The sequence below is a fragment of the Salvia miltiorrhiza genome, chromosome 1 (genome assembly GCF_028751815.1).
Source record: "Salvia miltiorrhiza cultivar Shanhuang (shh) chromosome 1, IMPLAD_Smil_shh, whole genome shotgun sequence".
NCBI lineage: Eukaryota > Viridiplantae > Streptophyta > Magnoliopsida > Lamiales > Lamiaceae > Salvia > Salvia miltiorrhiza.
Window position 1 is genome coordinate 22,781,796 of NC_080387.1, and position 21,763 is coordinate 22,803,558.

At 37.2% G+C, this 21,763-nt stretch overlaps 2 protein-coding genes and 1 long non-coding RNA gene across 3 annotated transcripts; all 3 read right to left on the reverse strand.

Moving 5' to 3' along the window:
- Positions 1–1,228: 1,228 nt before the first annotated feature.
- LOC131007044 (uncharacterized) lies at positions 1,229–11,382 on the reverse strand. The gene is made up of 11 exons (XM_057934191.1): positions 11,198–11,382; positions 11,039–11,106; positions 10,700–10,781; positions 9,130–9,213; positions 6,798–6,837; positions 6,201–6,246; positions 3,719–3,777; positions 3,081–3,148; positions 2,533–2,616; positions 2,367–2,431; positions 1,229–1,551 (listed from the first exon to the last, which is right to left on the reverse strand). The coding sequence occupies exons 1-11, from the start codon at positions 11,251–11,253 to the stop codon at positions 1,463–1,465; spliced, it is 741 nt and encodes a 246-aa protein (XP_057790174.1). The 5' UTR covers positions 11,254–11,382; the 3' UTR covers positions 1,229–1,462.
- A 1,234-nt stretch (positions 11,383–12,616) lies between these two features.
- LOC131007045 (uncharacterized) lies at positions 12,617–15,139 on the reverse strand. The gene is made up of 3 exons (XR_009095869.1): positions 14,745–15,139; positions 13,494–13,554; positions 12,617–12,875 (listed from the first exon to the last, which is right to left on the reverse strand). It is a non-coding gene; the product is annotated as an uncharacterized LOC131007045 (long non-coding RNA).
- A 3,612-nt stretch (positions 15,140–18,751) lies between these two features.
- LOC131000616 (uncharacterized) lies at positions 18,752–20,024 on the reverse strand. Its single transcript, XM_057926661.1, has 2 exons — positions 18,861–20,024; positions 18,752–18,778 (listed from the first exon to the last, which is right to left on the reverse strand). The coding sequence occupies exons 1-2, from the start codon at positions 20,022–20,024 to the stop codon at positions 18,752–18,754; spliced, it is 1,191 nt and encodes a 396-aa protein (XP_057782644.1).
- Between the last annotated feature and the right edge of the window lie 1,739 nt (positions 20,025–21,763).

The following is a 21,763-nucleotide window of genomic DNA, read 5'->3' on the forward strand; positions in this document are numbered from 1 at the left end:
TCTATTACAAAGAAAACCTAAGGATTTTGGTATCATCAAAACTATGCTAGAATATTTCATTAAGTTCCCAAAAAATAGGACAAGCCTAATTAGACGAAAGGAGTATATTGTAATATGGAGCAAACCAAAAATATACTCAACAAAAAAAATATGAGAAATTAAAAACAAACAAAGTAAGAGTACGTTGGACCTTCTAACCGCATTCATCTACAATCTTATATGGCGCTTCAAGAATTTCGTGTTTCTAATTTTCTAGATTATTGAATTTGTGCATCTGATATTCAAATCTAAATCATTTACCATTACATCCTAAAAAAATATCATGAAACGTACTAAACAAAGCTGTAGGAGAGATCAGCCAGATATTTCTTGATTGCATGATTACCGACTCTAAAAGAAGATTAATTAGTCGATAAAAGTCAAAAAAATTCTATAGAAACTCAAAAGGTATTAACCAATTTACTGATAGAACACAATCAAGACGCCACTAACTAAATCACATCAAAACAACACAATAATATCATATATAACTCAAGTTCATCTGTTACAATACGTCAAAGTGGATGATCTCCGACGAGAGATCGATCGTGGCGATTTTAGCGCCACGAACGATGAGCTTGAATCTGGCATGGATGAAGGTATTCTCAGTGGCTGCGTTGATTAATGAGAGAGAGAGAGAGAGAGAGAGAGAGAGAGAGAGAGAGCACATACTTGTGATCATAAAAGTATAAAAAGAGAGCTACTTTCCCCACTTCTAAATGAACACTTCTATTCTTCAGCCCGTCAACATAAAAACTGCACTTTTAGTCTTGAAATTTCAAAATTTATGTTGCACATTTAAGTAATGATTTTGAATTCTTTACGTAAATTTTGATTTTTGTTTTATCAATATTTTGGGAGAAAGCATACGCTTCATATAATACATTTCAGAATATATAATATTATCTATTTTTTTTCATTTACTCATATTTTATCTAATTACAAGTTATATTTAGTATTTAGATTTATTTGCTTAATATAGGAGTATTTAATTTCGATGATTACCAGTTCATCGTACGGAAGGGTTGACTAATTTGAATGACAGGAAATATTGAACAAAAATAGTTTGAATTTAAAGTGTACCTTAACCTTCAAAAACGAAATGGAAATAATTTCAATGGTTAATTCCTAGACACTAACACCATTTATGAATTCATCTCTCAATTGATTGATTAGATCAACAAGAGGGTGGGTAAAGAATGTATAGCAGCCATGACCATAAGTGCTACAATGGCAACAACAATCATTCACTACTATTCCAAACCAATTTATAAGAAGCAATATTTCCCAGTTGGAAGAAGAGCATGACCTAAATCACTAAAACTTTTGACAGATACAACTCAAAAGCAAATAACATACCAAGTTCGACTCCGTCTTAACTCACTCAGTGTATGCTTGCTTCCGATGCAAACGCTAGTAATCTTCAAGGAAACATCCCCGAAAGATATTCATCGAAGTTTTCATCGTCATCATCAGGCTTGTGATCACTGTCGGAAGTTAAAGCCTTGCCTCCTGAAAGCAAAATGCAAACTCACAAACCAAGACATTGCCAAAAAAGAGTTTAATTTATCTTAGAAAAGAACAGCAGGGAGATATTGAAAGTTTGGAAGAAAGCAACCATATACCAAAACTATTAATTCGATGATATACTGTTGTTGTATAGATTTAAATTCATGCATGTCAGTGAAGCTCATCTTCTGATGGAACAATTCAACCATTTAAAACATGACAAGAAAACATAAGAACCATATCAAACAAATTCTGTCCTACCAAGTAAGCTGCCGAGGAAGGTTTTTGAGTTGCATGCCATGTCTAAACCTACCATCGGTATGGATTCAGATACGACATTCATTATGGATCCATCATTTGCATCCAATTTACATGTGTTTAATAATCCAAATAGCAGCCATCACAGAAGATTTTAGAGAAGCTTAACAGAGTGATATCAATAGAATAACACTAAACACACCAACCCGGATTTTGATTTTGAGATGTTAAATCGGCTACTAAAACAGCTAATCAACAATTCTATTAGCAAGGATAATGAATCCAGCTTCTAAAGAATAGTTGAAGGGAAAAGAAGTCCCAAGAAGATAAGGATCTATATTACACTGTCATAGAGTCAAAGACCATAGTGTCTTTATCTTCCCTAATTAGAGGACGGGAGTAGCTAGGTTATACTATTTAACCTGTCTAAATATTAGGTATCTTAACCTACCACCTTTTCATTTAAGAAATCTTAGGTTGTAATACTTTAAATTCTCCATCCTGCATTCATAAACCATAAGTGATAGTTTTCAGGAGCATAATTCTGTGCAGCATAATACCTTTTCTCCTCTCTTTGCTTTTGCCATGGTTGATACTTGTGTCATCATCACTCTCAGACCGATCCCTGAAAGCAAATTAATTAGCCCAAAAGCAACAATTTTTTTGGATGTCCAGTCTCGTTCAGAAACATGTACATAATATTAAAATGATTTACAGGATGCTCACCTTTTTCTTTGGTGTTTTTCACTCTCTTTTCGCTTCAATTGTTCCTTCTCCTTTTGTTTCTTATAATAAAGCTTCTCTGCACATCTATCCGGTAATCAACTTTGATATAGAAATTCATGATCTAGAAAACTCATTAATCAACTTCTATATGAAATTCATGTTATTGCGAAGATAACTAAGAGAATATAGAAGTAGGTCCGAACTGAAGCAATTCCTACTAAAGTTCATCTTGATTAACTATTTTGTAAAAATATTTAAGAATACATTTTAATGGCCATTGAGAAGGCCTTATTAAAATTAAACTTAATGAGCTGTGCATCAAACATGCATTAATAAGGAATGACATGAGATCACCAGCATATCAATAAAGCGCTATATCAGGTGTATAACTAACATGATACGGAAAGGAATAATATTAGTAACCACTATGTTAACTAGGTGAGAATTAAAAAGTTCCTTTGCTTTAGAATTATAACTGTACAACAAAAGATTAACCAATAAGATGATAAGGACCAACATTTAAAATGATGAAACTGTTAATAATTTACCTCTCACACGCTACTAACTTCACTAGAGCTTGTTTGTTTTCCCCAGCTTCAAAATAGGAAAAGTTCACCTGGAAATGCATAGTGGAGACGGTTAGCTAATGCAACAAAAAAGAAGAGAAAAGAAAGCCTCAATGATAGATGAAGTTGCATATCTCAAGTACAGAATAACAGTATCTATGTTGCATTATAATTTAACATGTTGAGTATCTTTAACAATACGACGATACATAATAATTTTGTTATGTGGTAAAGAAGGAACATGTTAGTCTTGTACTTGAGATATCTGCCATTAAAAGCAGCAATTTTGTATGAACGGGGAAATACAGTCAGCTGGGGAACTCTTTATTTGAACAACATGCTAGCTAATTGCCTCTCTGTCATTTTCAAACCTAAATCTTACAGTACAAATGGTAGTTTTTGGAATTTGGGAGTAACTAGAGCCTTTTCGAGCATATTTTCCAATGTGAACTTCCCACTTATATTTTTATCTTTCCATTTAGCTCCATTGATTCAGAAAACGAGGCAACACAACCAATGCCACCTAGAAATTAGAGGTGAAAGTTACCAAAAGAAAGTGGTTTCTCTTCCTTATATATTTACGAAAAATAATTGGCAGATAACCTTGGCCAAAAACTTGCCTCATAGCTTGACAAACCATCTTCTTGGTCGCAGTGCTTATTACCACAAACAAACTGTCCTGACAGTTAAGAGGTATTCAGTCAGAATTAATTCCAAACTAAAAGAACAACAGAAGCAGAGAAACTCCATAAGCTGAAATTGAAAAGCAAAATACTATAATGCATAGAGAACTGTTGAAAGCACCCAAAGATCATTCATGGGTGACACTTCATATCTAGAAACATTTATTAAACTTTTTTTCTTTTTGAAGTTATTCTTTTTCCCGATGACACCTGGCTGGCTTCTATCCTTTCATTGTCCAAATGGTTATCCACTTATGCGGATGGCGGCTCTAGCTCACCACCCATTGCACACAATGAAGGGTGCTCATGTCATGCTCATTAGTGGTGAAGTTAACCAGAAAGGCAGAAACCATAATGAATTTTATAGAAAAGGGAAAACCATTCAATTGTTCCAAGGAAGAACTCCAAAATAATTCCATCAGGTATAACACCGATAAGGAAGAACTCTTGGTTTTAAAAGACGCAAGGCGCACCGAGGCGCAAACTAGCCTGGAGCCTAGGCGTAGAGCCTGAGGCGCAGGCACGGGCTTTTCGTAGGCGAGGCGCACCTAAAGTATAAGAATTCCAATATATTTATCTATAATATATTTTCTACTTTGTATCATGCAAAGTTATACTCCCTCCATCCCATAAGAAAGTATCACATGACCCCACACATTATCACTTTTTCTAAAAAGTAGTGGGTTCCTTTCTCCACTTAACATATTATCTACCAAACATTTCTTAAAACTCGTGTCATCCCTCAAGTGATACTCTCTTCCGGGACGGAGGAAGTATTATATTTTATACCTTAATATATTATTTAGGGTTAGAAATTCTTTTACAAAAAAAGTTGCGGATGATGGGTCCCTTTCATTCAGAAAGTTGCGGCTGTTCCTTGGCCTCTTGAAAATATATATATATATATATATATATATATATATATATATATATATATATATTTTAATAACAAATATTGCGGCTGTTACATGACCGCCTCATGCAAGCTTTTACACAGCCTCACAGCCTTTTAGCCTTGAGGCACCGCCTCAATTACTAATAAGACAATCTAAAAAAAAAAAATTGAAACCCTAGTGATACCCCAAGTAGAGCACCTCTGCGCTTCTAGCCTTCTACGCCTCGGGCGCACCTTACGTAGGTGCATGCGCCTGATGGGAGAAAAAGCACCAGTAGTGCGCCTCGCCTGGACGCGCTTTTTAAAACCAAGGAATAACTCAAAATTAATTCTGTTGAATCCTAAATGTCAGACCAAACGCCTGCCCAGCATAAAACCGAATTTTCCATTAACCTTCTCCTCGGGTAACTAATTTAATTTCATCATACTTAAATACTAGTACCTACAGGTTCAGGGACAATACAACAGTTGACTGGTGCCCAAAATGGTACCCAAAATACACAAAATAAATAAACAGCAATTACAAAAATAATCTAAAAAATGCTCAGTAGTATGGCTGATTCCTATCATATGATGCGTAGCTAATAAGAGATCCCTAGCCATAGTATGAAAATGCCATAGAACTGCACTTGATCAATATTTAAATGGTCAATCCAACACTAAGATGGGAGCCCCAAGGATTTATTTGATTGTTCAGGAAAGATTCGAAAGAAAAGTATTTCCAACAATCGTAACTTTTACTGAGAAAGAAACTCAAGCATCAATTTTCACTAATATTTGACTCCCATGATCTCAGAAAATGAATGGCTTTCAAGAAACCTCATGGAAACCTAGAAACGAATTCATAATTAACTTTTACAAGTTCATAACTAAATATAAAGCAAAGAAAAAGAAGTAACATAGCAAGATGTGGTAGTCACAAACAAGATAAGTTTTTTGCTCTTGCACTCAAAACTTGAGATACAAAATACAGATAAGCACATATACTCAGGAGTCAGGATGACATGCTTCAGAAGAAAAAAAAAAGTATTTACGATATGCAGAGAAAACAATTTCTTACAAAAGGGAAATGCAAGAGAAACTTTCACAATGTATTATAACTATCTATACCTGGTTCTATCATCTATGTATTCTAAAATAATGCTTTTAATTTATTTTCACTTGCCTACTTATTTTTTTATTGAGAAGATTCTATTTTGAATTTACCAAAGCATAAAACATAATCATTTTTTTACAGAAAGACTTATAAGAGAATGAATTGGTAAGTCCTCCCAAGTATGTTCTCCTTTCTTTTCATTGGCTGTGAAGATATTGAGTTGTCACTATAAATTATAATTACAAGAGTAATGCAAAAGCTAGAAGATTGTGGGATCCCCAAATCCCCACAACTTCTGCTACAACAAAATGCAGGGCAGAGGAAGAATTGCACTACAAGCATCATTTTGAGTGCTTTGCATAAAAATATTTTCATATGAACACTAATAATTGAAAACAGTGAGAAAAGGAATTTGAAGTAAACTATACCTTTACCAGATATTACTTCCTTTTCAATCCTCCATCTAAGGCCAATCTAAAAAGAGAATAAGCTATGGTTTAGCAAAAGGTTTGTATAAATAACTAAAACATGCAAAACTGCAGAAACAATAGTTACATGCAAGTAGGTCACTTAAATGTACATTATAGCTAAGTTGGTAAGTCTTACGCTATCAGCACAAAGCAATTAGTTCTGAAATATGCTGAAAGAGACAAGTGCTTGTTACAATTCTTATATTATGTTCCACAGGGTCCTAAATATATCAATAAACAACAAGCAGAATATAGGTATGAGATGGACTTCTACATGCATATACAAGCAAAAACTTTTAGCATTCTTTGGGTAAATTGGGTTTAATCAAAGATATTGCAGTTCAAAATCCACCAACTGGCTGAAGTTGAAACATCTATCAGAACCCATCTGTTTTCTTTGTTTTTTTTTTAGATAACTGTTATCTTTGATTACTGTTGGGAGAGATACAGTATACATGTTTTGATCATTTCTCCAAACGAAAAGTAATAACGAGAGGTGGGGGATCCTATTGACTATAAAATGCCTGCAAGTTACTAAGGTTAGGAAACTCATACCTTGCCAGTCTTGTAATGGGACATGTCAGCTATGCAGTATCTTCAAAGAGTTAAGAGACATACAAGTTGGAAAAATTCATTCATATTAAACCAATATAACAGCTAAAGAATCTATTGAGCAACTGTTTCATATACCAACACTATGTATGTATCATCACGTTTGAGAATGCCTGAAAAATATATATTTTGGGGCTGAGAGTTCGTAAGATGACCTGACAAAGATTTTCACTAGGTACTTGATACTTCAACACTTAAGTTTAGAATAACATTTTTATGATATTTGGAACCATCTTTCTGAAAAAACAAAGGTCCTCTCCCTTTACTAGTGATGTTACTAGATGCATTCAACCAAATAGCAACTTTTGTTAATTTTCTTTTGATTTGGCATGAGATTCTGAGTTCAACGTTTTATGCACAACATACTGTTTGAAATTTCCTGATACTCATTACAGTAACAGAAAGAAAAAATTATACCTAACAAGTAGAGTTTACTTTGTGGGCATAGCATTCCATCAGGTAACTAGTATCATCCCTTGAGGCCTTGAGCAATGTACTATGATTGTTGAATGTGCATTAATAACAGTAGTTTCATTAGTTTCATTACATAAAATTTTGAAGCACCCTGCTGCTAGCTTATTTTATTACAGTTAAGAAACTATGTCAAAACTAACAACAATATGGTGCGCCTAATGTTGTGAAAAGCTTAAGGCGGAACTGAGGGATTTTGCCTCGGCGAGGCGGTGCGAGGTGTAAGCCTCACACCGAAGACAAAAAAATCATAATAATTACTCCCTCCGTCCCAACAAAAGCGGTGCGTATTCATTTTTGAGTCGTCCCAACGAAAGTGGTGCATTTCCTTTTTTGATAATAATTTTACACTACAAATAATGTGGCCCCACACACCTTTACACACTTTTACACTACAATCTTATTTTCCTTAAATCCCGTGCCGAAAAGAAGCGCGTCCTTTTCGTTGGGACGGAGGGAGTATAAAAAAATATAGAACGTATATAAAAAAATATATACTCCCTCCGTCCTAGCTTTTAGTACCTATTTGAGAGTGGCACGGGTTTTAATAAAGTTGTTGGGTGTGTAGTGAGCGGAATAAGGGTTCCACATTTTATGTGAGTGTTAAAATAATTAAAGTGAACCAAGGGTCCCACCAACTTTTACTAAAAATAGAAATGGATACCAAAATGTGGGACAGCCAAAAAATGAAAAATGAATACTAAAAGTTGGGACGGAGGGAGTATAAATTATGGATTTATAGGTTTAAAAATAATCAAAATAAAAGTTGGAAGTATCTTAAAAACACAAAATTCTCTAGTTCATCAAATATTTATCATTTTGATTAGGGTGCTCAATCTTTTCCGACTTTGCAGCGCAAAGCAAACATGCAAATGTCTTTTAATTTATACTTTTAATTAGTAGCTTAAGGTTATAATGTAATATATTGCATGGACTTTTTATTTTAATATATAATACTTCCTTCGTCCCACTATTGTTGTCCCTAAACTTTTGGGCATGGGAATTAAGGTGTAAATTGGTTAAAAGTGGTAGGACCCATACCTTTTGAAGAGTTAATTATTACCTTTTATGGAAATGAGACAATAATAATGGGATAACCCAAAATGATAAGTGGGACAACAATAGTGGGACGAAGGGAGTAATAAATAGGCTAAATAATTAAACCAATTAAAAGAAGTCAGCACCGCTTCACAATTGCCTTGCACCGCTTCTATCATTTAAAGTCATGAGCAATCTGCCTCACGCAAAAATGGCATCCAATATTAAAAATTATATTGATGCTGTGCGGTTTTCCGTCACTGCGCCTCAAGGCGTCCGCACCGCGCGCTTTTCACAACAGTGGGTGTGCCTACATAACGTGGAAGAAATATATGTTTCTGCACACAGCAAGCTGAAAATTGAAAAGGCCTTGTGCATTGATATAGATAAGCATAAATCATTTATCTTAAAAAAGGGATGGTTTGGGGGCCACATGTCTTAGCTTATTGGTTATCATATGTCAGCTAGTAACCCAAGAGCCATCTGTTGTCCCCGAGTAAACATTTTTCTAACTACTTTGGCAATGTGAATGTGCAAACTAAATTAATAACTTGCTCAGGGTCAAAGTAAATATGCAGCAGCCATAAAGACTTTGACAGATTCAATCAGGATTAAAGGGCTCAGCTATTTCTCTGTGCTCACCCTCCAACACATGAATTGTTTTTCATCGGCATGATTGACTCGTGTCTACTGATTTTCAATCCCAGGGGGGAAATAGAAAGACGAGAAACCAATAGCATAGTAAGATCACTTATGCAAAGGATACTCCTTGAAGAGCTTGTCATAGTAACGCTTCACTAGCTTGTGTTCCCAAGAAGGATTCATGTCATCTTCCTCAGTCATTATGAACCTTTTGGCAATATGATAAAAGACATAGTTAGGATCACTGACTAAACATACGAGGACAAAGAATCAAACTGCAGCCAAATTCCTTAGGCTTTAGGTCCTTTGTTAGGGATGGGGTCATATTGCATAATTACATGTTGGATTTAGATCTTCAAACTAAAGATGCAAATAAATCGATGATTTCTGAAACATATCATTTCAATTTCTGGATGTATTTCAATGCCAAAAAGAGCTCGAACTTTGTACAATTAGGTAAATTCATATAAATTCAAGTTCAACAGTCTGGTACTTAGAACTTCAAAAGTCTACGGCTAAAAAGAAAAGAATCATATGCATATAGAGCTGTAAGTTCTAATATTTCTACTTCAAGTGCCACAAAAAATAATTCTTGACATATCTCATGTTTAATCTCAAAAGTTGCTGAAGAATGTAGTAGAATAAGAGTTACTAAAATGACTCTAAGGTCAATCTGGTTCTCACAGATACAAACTGGTTTACTAAATACTTAATTATATTCAAGTTGTACCGTACTTTTCCGCACAGAACCAGCAAGTCTGTATTGTCTATGTAATAGTAAAAATCAAAACATGGATGAAGTAAGTGGCCCTAGAGGACTTAAGCCTCCTTCAGTAGAAAATCAAAGTATTGGCTGCCTGATAGTCGAAATACAAACACTCATTAGTCCTACACTACTAAAGAAGTAAAGATGTCTGAGGGTCACATGACTTCTATGAGAATTGTAGTTCAAAAGACACAGAATGACTATTTGCACTTTCTGGCATAAAGTTAGCTTTCAAAGTCGAGTATGCTTCAAGGAGAAACATTAATTTTTTGCTTTTGAATAGGGTTTTTCAGAATAAACATTCCTCTCTGTTTCTTTTAATTCTAGGAGTATAGTACCAAAGAAATATCAGATACAAATGCCTGGTACAAATAGTAGTGGTTAATTTTTTGTAAAAAGCTTGCATTGTTCACTAGCTCCCAAAGAAAACCCGTATGGCTAAACAAATCACTTATACTTGGTTGTCATAAGTCATAACAGAACATCTTACAATTCAATGCTTTGAAGCTAGAACTCCCAGGAATATCTATCAATTATCAATATCGTCATTGGATATATTACATAGTCATACACAATCTTCAAGGTTTAGTGACTTTAGTCTAGTTCTTTCTCAATCTGGTCCCAGGATTCTATTATCCTAGAATATTGTTTGTCTAGAAGGCATATCGAGCCCAACTATCACACAAAGAATACGATGTTCTTGTCCAATAAAATGAATTAATAGGCAAAGCAAGAATAGGTTCTAAGACTTCCTGACCCATGTAAAATCATTTCCAGTCATAAAAATAAAATTATGACAGTAATAGATCGAAATAGCAAGGAATGCAAGGCCACAAATATGAAATTAACTCTCGTGAGACGGACAACAATCACCTAATGCATGTAGCAACAACTTTCTCTTACCAAATCAGACGGAAAGAAAACCTACCGATATCCTTCTCTAATGGTGTCTTGGTCAGTTTTAACAGGCAATATTTTTTGAGCCGATTTCTCTTTTCCATAATAAGCAACTGCAACCAGGAAATAAAAATGACATAAAAAATTATTGAGCTTATCTCCCCAAATGCTCTTCCCACAGAAGAACTAGAAATGCATATATAGACCCATTAACGTGCAACAACATTTTATTCTATGTGATTGTCCACAAATTACTATTCTACTAGAACATTATAAGCAAAAAAGAGCAAGAAATAAGGTCATGTCCTATCATATTCATTACAACAAGAAACAAATTCACAAATTTTTGAAACCTAAATGAAAAACTTACCGTAATCATTCAAAAATTTCTTGTGGCGATCGAATGCGTTGAGCCCTCGTATATGGTCCTGATACTGCCTGTTTGTTCGTATACCGAGAGACCCTAATTCAGAATTTCTCTAAACTAGACATAATTAAAACAGAAAAATAAAATAAAAAAACCACATACTGCTTTCGTGCTTGTTTCTCGAAAATTGCTTGCTTAATAGATCCAAATGACGCCATGAATTTGAATTTCCCAGCGATGGTTCGATTTTGATCAGAAATCAAATGGGAACTCCTGTTCTTTTCTGGCCTTGATTTACCCTTCGAATTTTTCACCGCTTGTGCTTGCTTTGTACTACTTTCATTACTCTTTCGAAGGAGTGTTAAGTCATACTTCCGCTGACTAATTCCAATAGGCTCACTTCTTTTGGTCACCGAAATTAAAAAAAATTATTTTTTAATAAAAAAGTGTTAGTAAAATAATACGATCCACATCAATTAAGTACAACTTTTTTATCCAAAAAAGAAAATGAGCCTATTGAAATGGGACATCCCAAAATAAAATGAGCTCATTGAAGTGAGACGGAGGAAGTACCTATGGGCTGATGGCCAGTAAATCCATCACTTATTTCGGTATTTGATTGATTTTGCACCTATTTCTATTTTTAAAAAAATGACTTCTAAATTCACTAGTTCGTTGGCCATCGAATTTTCAACGGAAATTAATTATTATATATAAATTTTATTAATAATTTTAAGTATAAATTTGATAATTATATAATATGCAGATTATGAATTTCGTATACTCGTATCGTTTTAAACTCAATTAAAAATAATTTTACTACTCATTCTCATTCTAAATTCATAATAGTAATATTCATTAATTAACCGAATATGCTTAAATTTATTAAATATCTAAATAATCAAATATAAGTTGTTATGATAATTAGTTATCTATTTCAATAAAAATTCATAACATTTCAAAATAAATATTAACAATAAATAATACTCCCTCCGTCCCATAAATAATGGCACGTTTCTTTTAAACACGGAGATTAAGGAGTGTTGAATTAGGGAGAAAAGTTGTAGGGACCACATGTTTAATTTATTGTTAATTAGTTTTCAAGGTTTAATTCCGGTTCGGTTCCTGTTTTTAGAATTGTGGAATCGCCGGTTCCGGTTCGGTTCGAACCGGGAACCGGCGGTTCCGGTTCCGGTTTCGATTTCGAACCACCAATTCCGGTTCGAACCGTGAAAATCGTCTTTTTTGTAATGTTTTATGTATTTAAATAAAATATGCTTTAATTATATGAAATATGCTTTAATAAAATAAAAGACACAACAAAATATAAATTGCATAATTACTTTAGTTGAATATTGAACTTAAAAATTACAACTCGTACAAATACAATTTAAGTTACAAAGTTGCACCTTTACAACTGTCGCAGCCCGATATAGCCAGTGATAGCGTATACCAAGTATCGTACGACTAATAAAAGAAATAGTGAAAGAAATAGGAATACATCTTGTTTTAGCGGAAGCAATTGCAAACTTTACTCATTTTAAAGAAGGATTTCAAGACCAAAATAATTACTAGCTTGGGTAAACATGATTAAGCCATTGAAACTTAGCAAGGGTCTGAGAAGTATTTCCCTTAAGGGATATTACAGACATAAGCAAATTAAATAAAGAGTTTCATCAGAGTTATGCAGCGAGATGCGTTACTATATGTGTGAAGACATATAGCAGGGAGTTCAAATTCTTATAGAGTCAAAGCTTATAAAGATAAATATGAGACATAGGAAAGACACAGCCAACTGACAATTCCAACAGCTTTCACCCATCCTCGCGCCAAGCCAGACCTGCACATTTAGAAATACATGCAGGGCTGAGTACCAAAAAGCACTCAGTGGACTCATGCCGGAAATAATTGAAATGTTGCTCTTAGAGCTATATGTCAATCTTGCCCTTTTTGCAATGCATCAACAGGATTTAACTGAGATTAAAAATACCTGTTCATGTTTTTCTGTCATAAACTCATTTGCATCATCATAATAATATCATTAGTCTGCAGACATTATATATTCACGGTATGTGCCAACTATGAGAACTCATATAATATATATATAAGGTGAAGAGAAGGAGGCCTCCTTCAAATCACCGTGACCGGCCGACTAGAGACGGCTCACGGTCACCTCTGCGCACAAAACCTTTACTGTCATATAAATCAGTCAAAGGCCGATATCTTGCATCATGATCATAATCATGTCTTTCATAGAGGCAACATACCATATCTCATTCTCATCAATAATAAATATGGCAAGTTGACAATTTTCATAATACTCATCAATAATGCTTCAACATGCTTCATTTTCATAAGATTCATCAATAATGCTTCAACATGCTTCATTTTCATAAGAATTTGCATTTGAACTCATTATCATGGTAGCTAGCCATAATAGAGTTAGAATAAAGCCCACCTGTCTCAGGGGTCGATGACGTAACGCTCAGAGTCGTACTAACGCCGGCCGTCACTCGAACCTTTGGTGGCGCACGTGGTTTAAATTGTCATGTGACAAAATAAACTCTAGTTAGAATTTCATCTAACTAATATCTCAATACTTATGCTTTCATCATATGCTTAATCTCATCTTATAACCTATCTACTATTTACCCAATTGGACCTCTCAATTTAATTAGATATCTTATCCAATTAAAAGACTCTCAATCCTAGGTAAATAGCATTCATAAACATCAAATAGTCATTCATACTTTGCAATAATCAATTTCCACATAATACATTTTCACGATTTATCACAATAGTCAAATGACTTAAAAAAAATAATCCTATGAACTCGAAATCTTTTTCCTTGTAAGTAAATTCCCAAATATTCACGTAAGCTTGGAAATAAATATAAAATTTTCTAGTAGTATTTTCATGACATAACATGGTGTATTAATCCACCAAAACTTTAAAATCCTCAAAACAATTACAAAGTAGAAATTTTCAGACTCCTACAGTTTATCATTCTGCTCTGCCTCAACTTTAACGAATAAACTGTTTTGACTCAGAAATCTCCTAGATTCGAGACTTACACTGTTGAAAACCTTTCTGCGTCTAGTTTTATTTAAAAAAAAGTAGAGTGAAAAACTCCAAGTGGTTTACGAGATATGGGTGTTTTCCCACAGTCTACCAGATTCGGCAGTTTTGCACGACTGGAAGCTATGATTTTTGAAAAATAGTAAACGTTGGCCAAATGGTTTGAAATTTGGTGTAAATCAGTATAATACATGTATCTTTCTACCATAAAAATTTGGGAGGCTGAATGTTTTTGAAAGTTACTGAAAAGTGTGACTCTAGGGACTGCCTTTCTAAATTTCCGGTGGACATGCGCAGTAAAAGTTTTGCATTTTAAAAAGGTAGTAAAAGAAGTCCAAATGACTTGAAATTTTACCAGCGTCCTCAAGACACATATATCGACACACTGTAAAAGTTTGAAGAGTTTTGGACGAGGGAAACCTCGTCGACTGATCAGTCCAGAACGTAAGAAAACTTCTCAAAATGGTTGAAACAACAACATATACACATATCATCATAGATCTATACTTTCATCACCATTCTCATGCATTTTCACACTAATAACTCATCATGCTTCAATTATGCATCAATATACATGCTTATACCACAAGAAAATATATATATAACATAAGAGGAGGATTGAGGTTGCTACCAACAAGATCAATGGAGGTGGAGTAGAAGATGATGCGTAGTATGCTTGGAGCTTGAGCTTGAAGATGAACACTTTAAGAAACCTTAGTTCTTACTATATTTGGTGGAACAAGAAAAAGAAGTGTGGTGGAGTGAGGAGGAGGAGGAGGGCTGCTGAAAATAAAGAAGAATAAGAGAGGGAGGGAGATGAGAGAGAGGTGTGCATGTGCTTGTGAGCTTAAAGTGTGGAGGAATGAGTTGGCTAGTTAGATTAGCTTTTTAGGGGCTCTTTAATGGTGCATGTGATTTCCATTGATGGGAAAGAGAAGAATAATGTGGGAGAGTGGGGAGGGAGCTAGTGCTGCGTAAGGGTGAGAGAGTGAGAGAGAAAGAGTGAGAGAGATTGAGAGAGATAGAGAGAGTGAGAGAGAAAGAGAGATAGGTGTGTATATATATATATATATATCTATATATATATATATACTTGAATAATTATAACTCTTATTTAGTATGTGGGAAAAATATATCTCATGAAAATATATTTATTCATGTGAGGAAAAATTATCTCTATTATGATATATCTAATATCATAATAACAATGCATCAATAAATCATATGTGAATATTCTACCAAGTAAAATATTTATATCACATAGACATTTTAATAAAAATATAGGGCGAAGATAGGTTTCTCAATAAGAGAATTTATAAGACTCGAGAAAATAATATCGCCTCCTATTAAACTCTAAAAATTTCTTATCTCATTTATTCGCCCACGTGCATAATTCCTCTAGCTACTATTTAAAACTCAATTTAAATTCGAGCTAGGGCACAAATAGCTTCTCAAAACACGGGGTGTTACATCCTTACCCCCTTAAAAAAAATTTCGTCCCGAAATTTGAAATCTCACCTTCGGGAAACAATTCTGGATATTTTTCCTTCATTTTATCCTCCAATTCCCAAGTTGCTTCTTCTTGCCCGTGATGTCTCCATTGTATTTTGACTAAGGCAAGTGACTTATTTCTCAATTGTTGGATCTTTCTATCCAACACAACTTCGGGTCTTTCTTCATATTTCAGGTCTGGTTCAAGAGATATATCCTCTCGATGAATAACATGCTTCGGGTCAAACACGTATTTTCTCAACTGCGACACGTGAAAGACATTGTGAACATTCGCGAAATTTGGAGGTAACGCGAGTCTATAGGCAACAGGGCCTACTTTTTCCAATATGTCGTATGGGCCTATAAATCTAGGCTTGAGCTTTCCTTTTATACCAAATCGGTGAATCCCTCGAGAAGGGGAAACTTTCAAAAAGACTTTACTTCCCACTTCAAACTGAATCTCTGTGCGTCTAGTGTCGGCATAAGATTTTTGGCGATCTTGAGCTTCTTTAATTCGTTGCCGAATTTGTCTCACAGTTGTGATCATTTCTTCCACTGCGTCAGGACCTAACACTTTTCTTTCTCCTACTTCATCCCAATAAAGCGGAGATCTACATTTTCTTCCATAGAGGGCTTCATATGGTGCCATGTTAATAGTCGTTTGGAAACTATTATTGTAGGCAAATTCAATCAGGGGTAACACTTGTTCCCATTGAGCTCCTCTATCTAACACTACAGTCCGAATCATATCTTCCAAAACTTGTATAGTTCTTTCAGACTGTCCATCCGTCTGTGGATGAAAAGCTGTGCTAAAATTCAACTTAGTACCCAATTCCCTGTGTAAGCTCATCCAAAAACGTGAGGTGAATTTTGTATCTCTATCGGAGGTAATCGTCATTGGAACTCCGTGTAAACGTACTATCTCACGAATGTATATTTGAGCTAACTTTTCAGAACCACTTGTGACAGGAATCGGTATGAAGTGAGCACTTTTCGTCAATCTATCTATGATCACCCAAACGGCGGTATTCCCTCTATTCGACTTTGGCAAGGCAGTGACAAAGTCCATGGCAATGTGGTCCCATTTCCACTCTGGGATTTCTAACGGTTGTAATTTGCCATAAGGTCGTTGGTGTAATGCCTTCACTTGCTGACAAGCTAAACATCGTTCTACAAACGAAGCTATGTCTCGCTTCATGCCTTCCCACCAAAATCTTGCTTTTAAATCTTGGTACATCTTTGTACCTCCCGGATGTGCTGCGTAAGGCGTGTCATGAGCTTCGCTCATGATTTCATTTCTTAATTTCTCATCATTGGGTACACAGATTCTTCCTTCAAACATCAATGCATTATCTGCTGCTTCTTGGTATGACTCAAGCTTCTCGGTACGGATTTTCACTCGCAATCTTTCCAATTTCTCATCATCTCTTTGCATACTAACAATCCTTGATCTTAGATCGGGGGTAACACTGAGTGTCGCCATGATCAAATCTGTGGTTTGCGGTGGAAATACCACTTCCAACCTTAACCTTTCGAATTCCCTAACCAAGTCATTCTCCTTGGTTAGGATACATCCTAACTTGGCTCGTTCCATTCTGCTCAAGGCATCTGCCACGACGTTGGCTTTGCCTGGATGATAATTGATTCCACAATCGTAGTCCTTGACCAATTCTAGCCATCTTCTTTGTCTCATATTCAGATCCTTCTGTTCAAAGAAATATTTGAGACTCTTATGGTCGGTGTAAATTTCACATCTTACTCCATAAAGGTGGTGTCTCCAAATTTTCAATGCGTGCACTACTGCTGCTAGCTCTAGGTAATGTGTCGGGTAATTTGCTTCATGTGGCCTAAGCTGTCGCGAGGCATAAGCTATTACCTTTCCCTCTTGCATCAGTACACAACCTAGTCCTTTCTTTGATGCGTCTGTATATATGGTATATTCCTTGTTTGCTTCTGGAACGGCTAGTACTGGGGCGGTGGTCAACCTCTTCTTCAATTCTTGAAAGCTTTGTTCGCATTCGTCTGTCCACAAGAATTTGACTTCTTTCTTGAGCAGATGAGTTATAGGCTTGGCTATTTTGGAGAAATCTTGTATAAAACGACGGTAGTAGCCTGCTAATCCTAGGAAGCTACGAATCTCGTGAGGTGTCGTTGGTGATCTCCATTCTTGCACTGCTTGAACTTTGGCAGGATCCACTTTGATTCCTGCAGCTGAAATGACGTGGCCTAAGAAATTGACTTCTCGTAGCCAAAACTCACATTTGCTATACTTAGCATAAAGCTTTTCAGCTCTTAGCTTCTCTAGCACGGTTCTAAGGTGCTCTTCATGATCCTTCTCATTCTTCGAGTAAATCAAGATGTCGTCTATGAATACCAACACGAATTGATCCAAATATTCGTGAAACACTCGATTCATGAGATCCATGAATACGGCGGGGGCATTTGTTAATCCAAAAGGCATCACTATGAACTCATAGTGTCCGTATCTCGTGCGGAATGCTGTCTTTGGAATATCCTCAGGTCGTATTCTCAATTGGTGATATCCCGTCCTTAAATCTATCTTTGAGAAAGCGCGTGCTCCTCGAAGTTGATCAAACAAATCGTCTATACGTGGCAAAGGATACTTGTTCTTTAGGGTCACCTTGTTTAATTCCCGGTAATCGATACACAATCTTAAACTTCCGTCTTTCTTTTTGACAAACAGGACCGGTGCTCCCCAAGGCGAAACACTGGGTCGAATGAATCCCATGTCCAACAATTCTTGTAGTTGCAACTTCAGTTCTTGCAATTCTGCTGGTGCCATCCTATATGGTGCTTTGGATATTGGTGCTGCTCCAGGTTCCAAGTCGATTGTGAATTCCAATTGTCGGTTCGGGGGTAGACTTGGTAGAATATCAGGGAAAACGTCTTGATACTCCCGCACTATAGGTACATCTTCAATCTTTATTTGTGCTTCCTCTTCTTGGCTCAAGTATACTAAATATGCTGTCGCGCCCTTTTCTTTTAGTATCTGGTTCGCTTGCACTGCAGAGATGATAGGTGTCTTCTTCCATTTCCTATTGATGGCATAAAAACATGTAGGTTCCAGGCCAGGTGGCTGGAATGATATCCGTCTCTGCTCGCATTGTATCACCGCATGGTGTTCTGCTAACCAGTCCATTCCCAAAATGATGTCTGTGGTCCACATGCGCAGAAGTCTCAACGTCTTAGCCTTAAGCTTAAGAGGTCCTAATTCGAATTCTAAGTTAGGACACACATGTGTCACGGTGGTGATCTTCCCTAAGGGAGTGGCTACCCTTAAGTGTAGCTGGGCTGGTTCTACATTCAGCTCTAACGTATCCACACAAGTATATGAGATGAAAGAATGTGATGCTCCAGTATCAAAGAGAATAACAATGGGTACACCTTTCAGTTCCCCAATACCTGTTAAGTTTCCTTGGTTCTTATCCTGATTCTTCTTATTGATAGCATACATCCTTTGATATTGCGGTGGTATTCCTGCTTGCGGTGCAGGTAGCTGCTTATGAGGCTGGTTTGGACGGCGAAAAGGTTGTTGCTGTAGTGGTTGAGGTAGAGGAAGAATTCCCTCCATTGCTCTGAGTTGTGGGGTTGGAAACTGATTGGGTCTTCCTCCACTCATCCCTTGCTGTCGGTTGGGGCACTGGCTCGAGTAATGCCCTGGTTTCCCACAAGTGAAACAATTTGGGTTTCCAGCTCTGCACACTCCTGTGTGTAACTTGTTGCACTTAGGACAAGGGGGTATCCCTTGGTGTCCGGGGTGTGAGGTCGCTGGTCCACCATAAAATAATTTATCGCCTTTCACGAATGGAGCCTGGACATTCTGACCTTGCCATGGCTTTTTACCCTCATTTCCACGATTTTCCCATTTGCGTTTTCCTTTCTGTCCTTGGTTAGAGTAGGGAGTGTTTGATACTTGCGTATATTGAGCTGATGGAGGCGTTGGTGTGTGTGTTATTTTCTCTGGTTGCATTGCTAGCTCCATATCTAGAGCTCTGTTCAAGGCCTCGGCGTAGGAAAGTGCCGTTTGACTTGCCAATACAACTCTTATCTCTTGTCGCAGTCCGGCGCAAAATAACTCGGACATCTTCTCATCCGTATCCACTCTATACGGTGCATATCGGGCCAGATCGCAGAATAGTCGATCGTACTCCACTACAGTTTTATTCCCTTGCTTTAAGGTGGTAAACTCCATCTCCTTCTTTTTCCTATAGCTTCTGGGTATGAACTTCTCACATAGAGCAGTCTTAAAAAGCTCCCAAGTGAGTTCATCTAACTGCTCCGGGGTCATAGTTTTCTGCTTTGCTTCCCACCAATAGTCGGCGGTTCCTTTCAGCTGGTAAGACACGCACATAAGACGTTGTGCGTCGTTGCATCTCAAAAATCGAAAGATTCGTTCCATAGCACGAATCCATTCTTCCGTTTCAGCAGGGTCTCCCGTGCCTGCGAAAGTCGGTGGGTTCTGTCTTAAGAAAAGTTCTTCCACTCTCCTATCTTGAGGTGGAGGCGGCGGCGTAGGTTCTCTGGGTTCTTCCTCATTCTCGGGTGTATCTCTGTTCACTCTTCGTGGAGGCATTATGACAATCTACAAGTTTGGGTCAAAAGATAAGTTCCTCTATGTGACAAGGATCATCTTACTCTAGTCTTATGGCTGAGTAATTCACAACATACCATGCGTCTTATATATATATATATGTATATACATACATTATCACATAGAGTATACTCAATGCATCAAGTACTCGGTTCTCAATCAATGTATACAAATTGACAACTACATCATAACAATGCATCAAAACAAGTAATCACATTTCTCATTTAGTCAAAAATGGCCACTTTGGCCCATCATGTATATACCGTGAAAATTGCCTCAGCGAGGACTTCTTTTGTACAAAATGTATACTATGATCTATAAACTGCTATAGGTCAGTACAAAGTACTACTCTGCTAAAGACCTAGCTACTGCATCAATATTGCCTCTATGTACAAGCAGCCCTACAACTGGGTACAGATACTATCCGTTACCCGTGTACTATGGGGGCCTAACAAAATAAGTACAAACCCTGGTCTGGGATGGAACTATCCATTGTTAGCCAAATCTAGGGGCTATCTAAACAAAGCTACCATATATATACATCTCTATTCAAATACCATCATATCAAAACCATATCCACCCATGACCTCTACCATCACCCCGGCTACTATCGTCACTCCCATCCTCCGTAGCATCATCACCGACATCTGCTCGAGCGTCACCCAATCGGGGCACATACGGAACACCATCCTCACTGTCAGAGTCGGCACGGTGAAAAGGGTCGAAGGCGGCTCTCTCTCGAATCGGATCTCCTCGAGGGACGTCCGTCTCGAAGGCCTGGCCCATGTTAGGAAGATCCAAGGGCTGTGAGATGAGAGTCCCAACAACCGAGACTGATCCTGTGTCGTCCTCCATGTCTCTAGCTGTCCCCTGGGGTCGTGAAGGTCCTGGTGCGAATGGATCAACATCAGCCATAGCAATCTCGCCCTCTCCAACCGTAGGGAGGGGAGGAACAGGGAGGGTCTCACGGATGGGGCTCATCAGCTGCTCGATGGTATCGATGGCCTCAGTGGTGTCTATGGTCATAGGGGTAACCAAGATATCAATAGGAGAAATCTCCTCCTCGGGCAGAGTGCCCTGAGGAAGTGAAGGAATAGGGTCATCAATCGGCTGGAAGATAAGGAGGTCTAGTCCCAATGCCATAAAAGGATCCTCAGTCTCAAGAAGACCCTGAGGCTGACTCTCTGCCTCACCCTCTCGGGTGTCACTCTCCGTCAGGTAAAAGTAGGGTGGGTTCGCATACATCACGAACCGGCTCAACAGAATGGTTAGGTACTCCGGGAATCGCACCTCAAATCCTCCCGGTGCCAACGGGCTATAGAAGTCTGGGGCGATAAAATGACACCAAGCCTGCCAGTGGGGTGGCATCCTATGTGGTAGTATCTGCATGGCCTGCTGGGCCGTGACTCCATGCTCTACGGCGTCAATCCACCTGTGGTGGAAGCGTGCTAAGAACTCTCCAATAGTCTCGTGGTGCTCCAAAGTACAGTCATAGAAAGCCTGTACTATGTCGAATCCGTCTGCCATGCTAGAATAACAACTCGTGT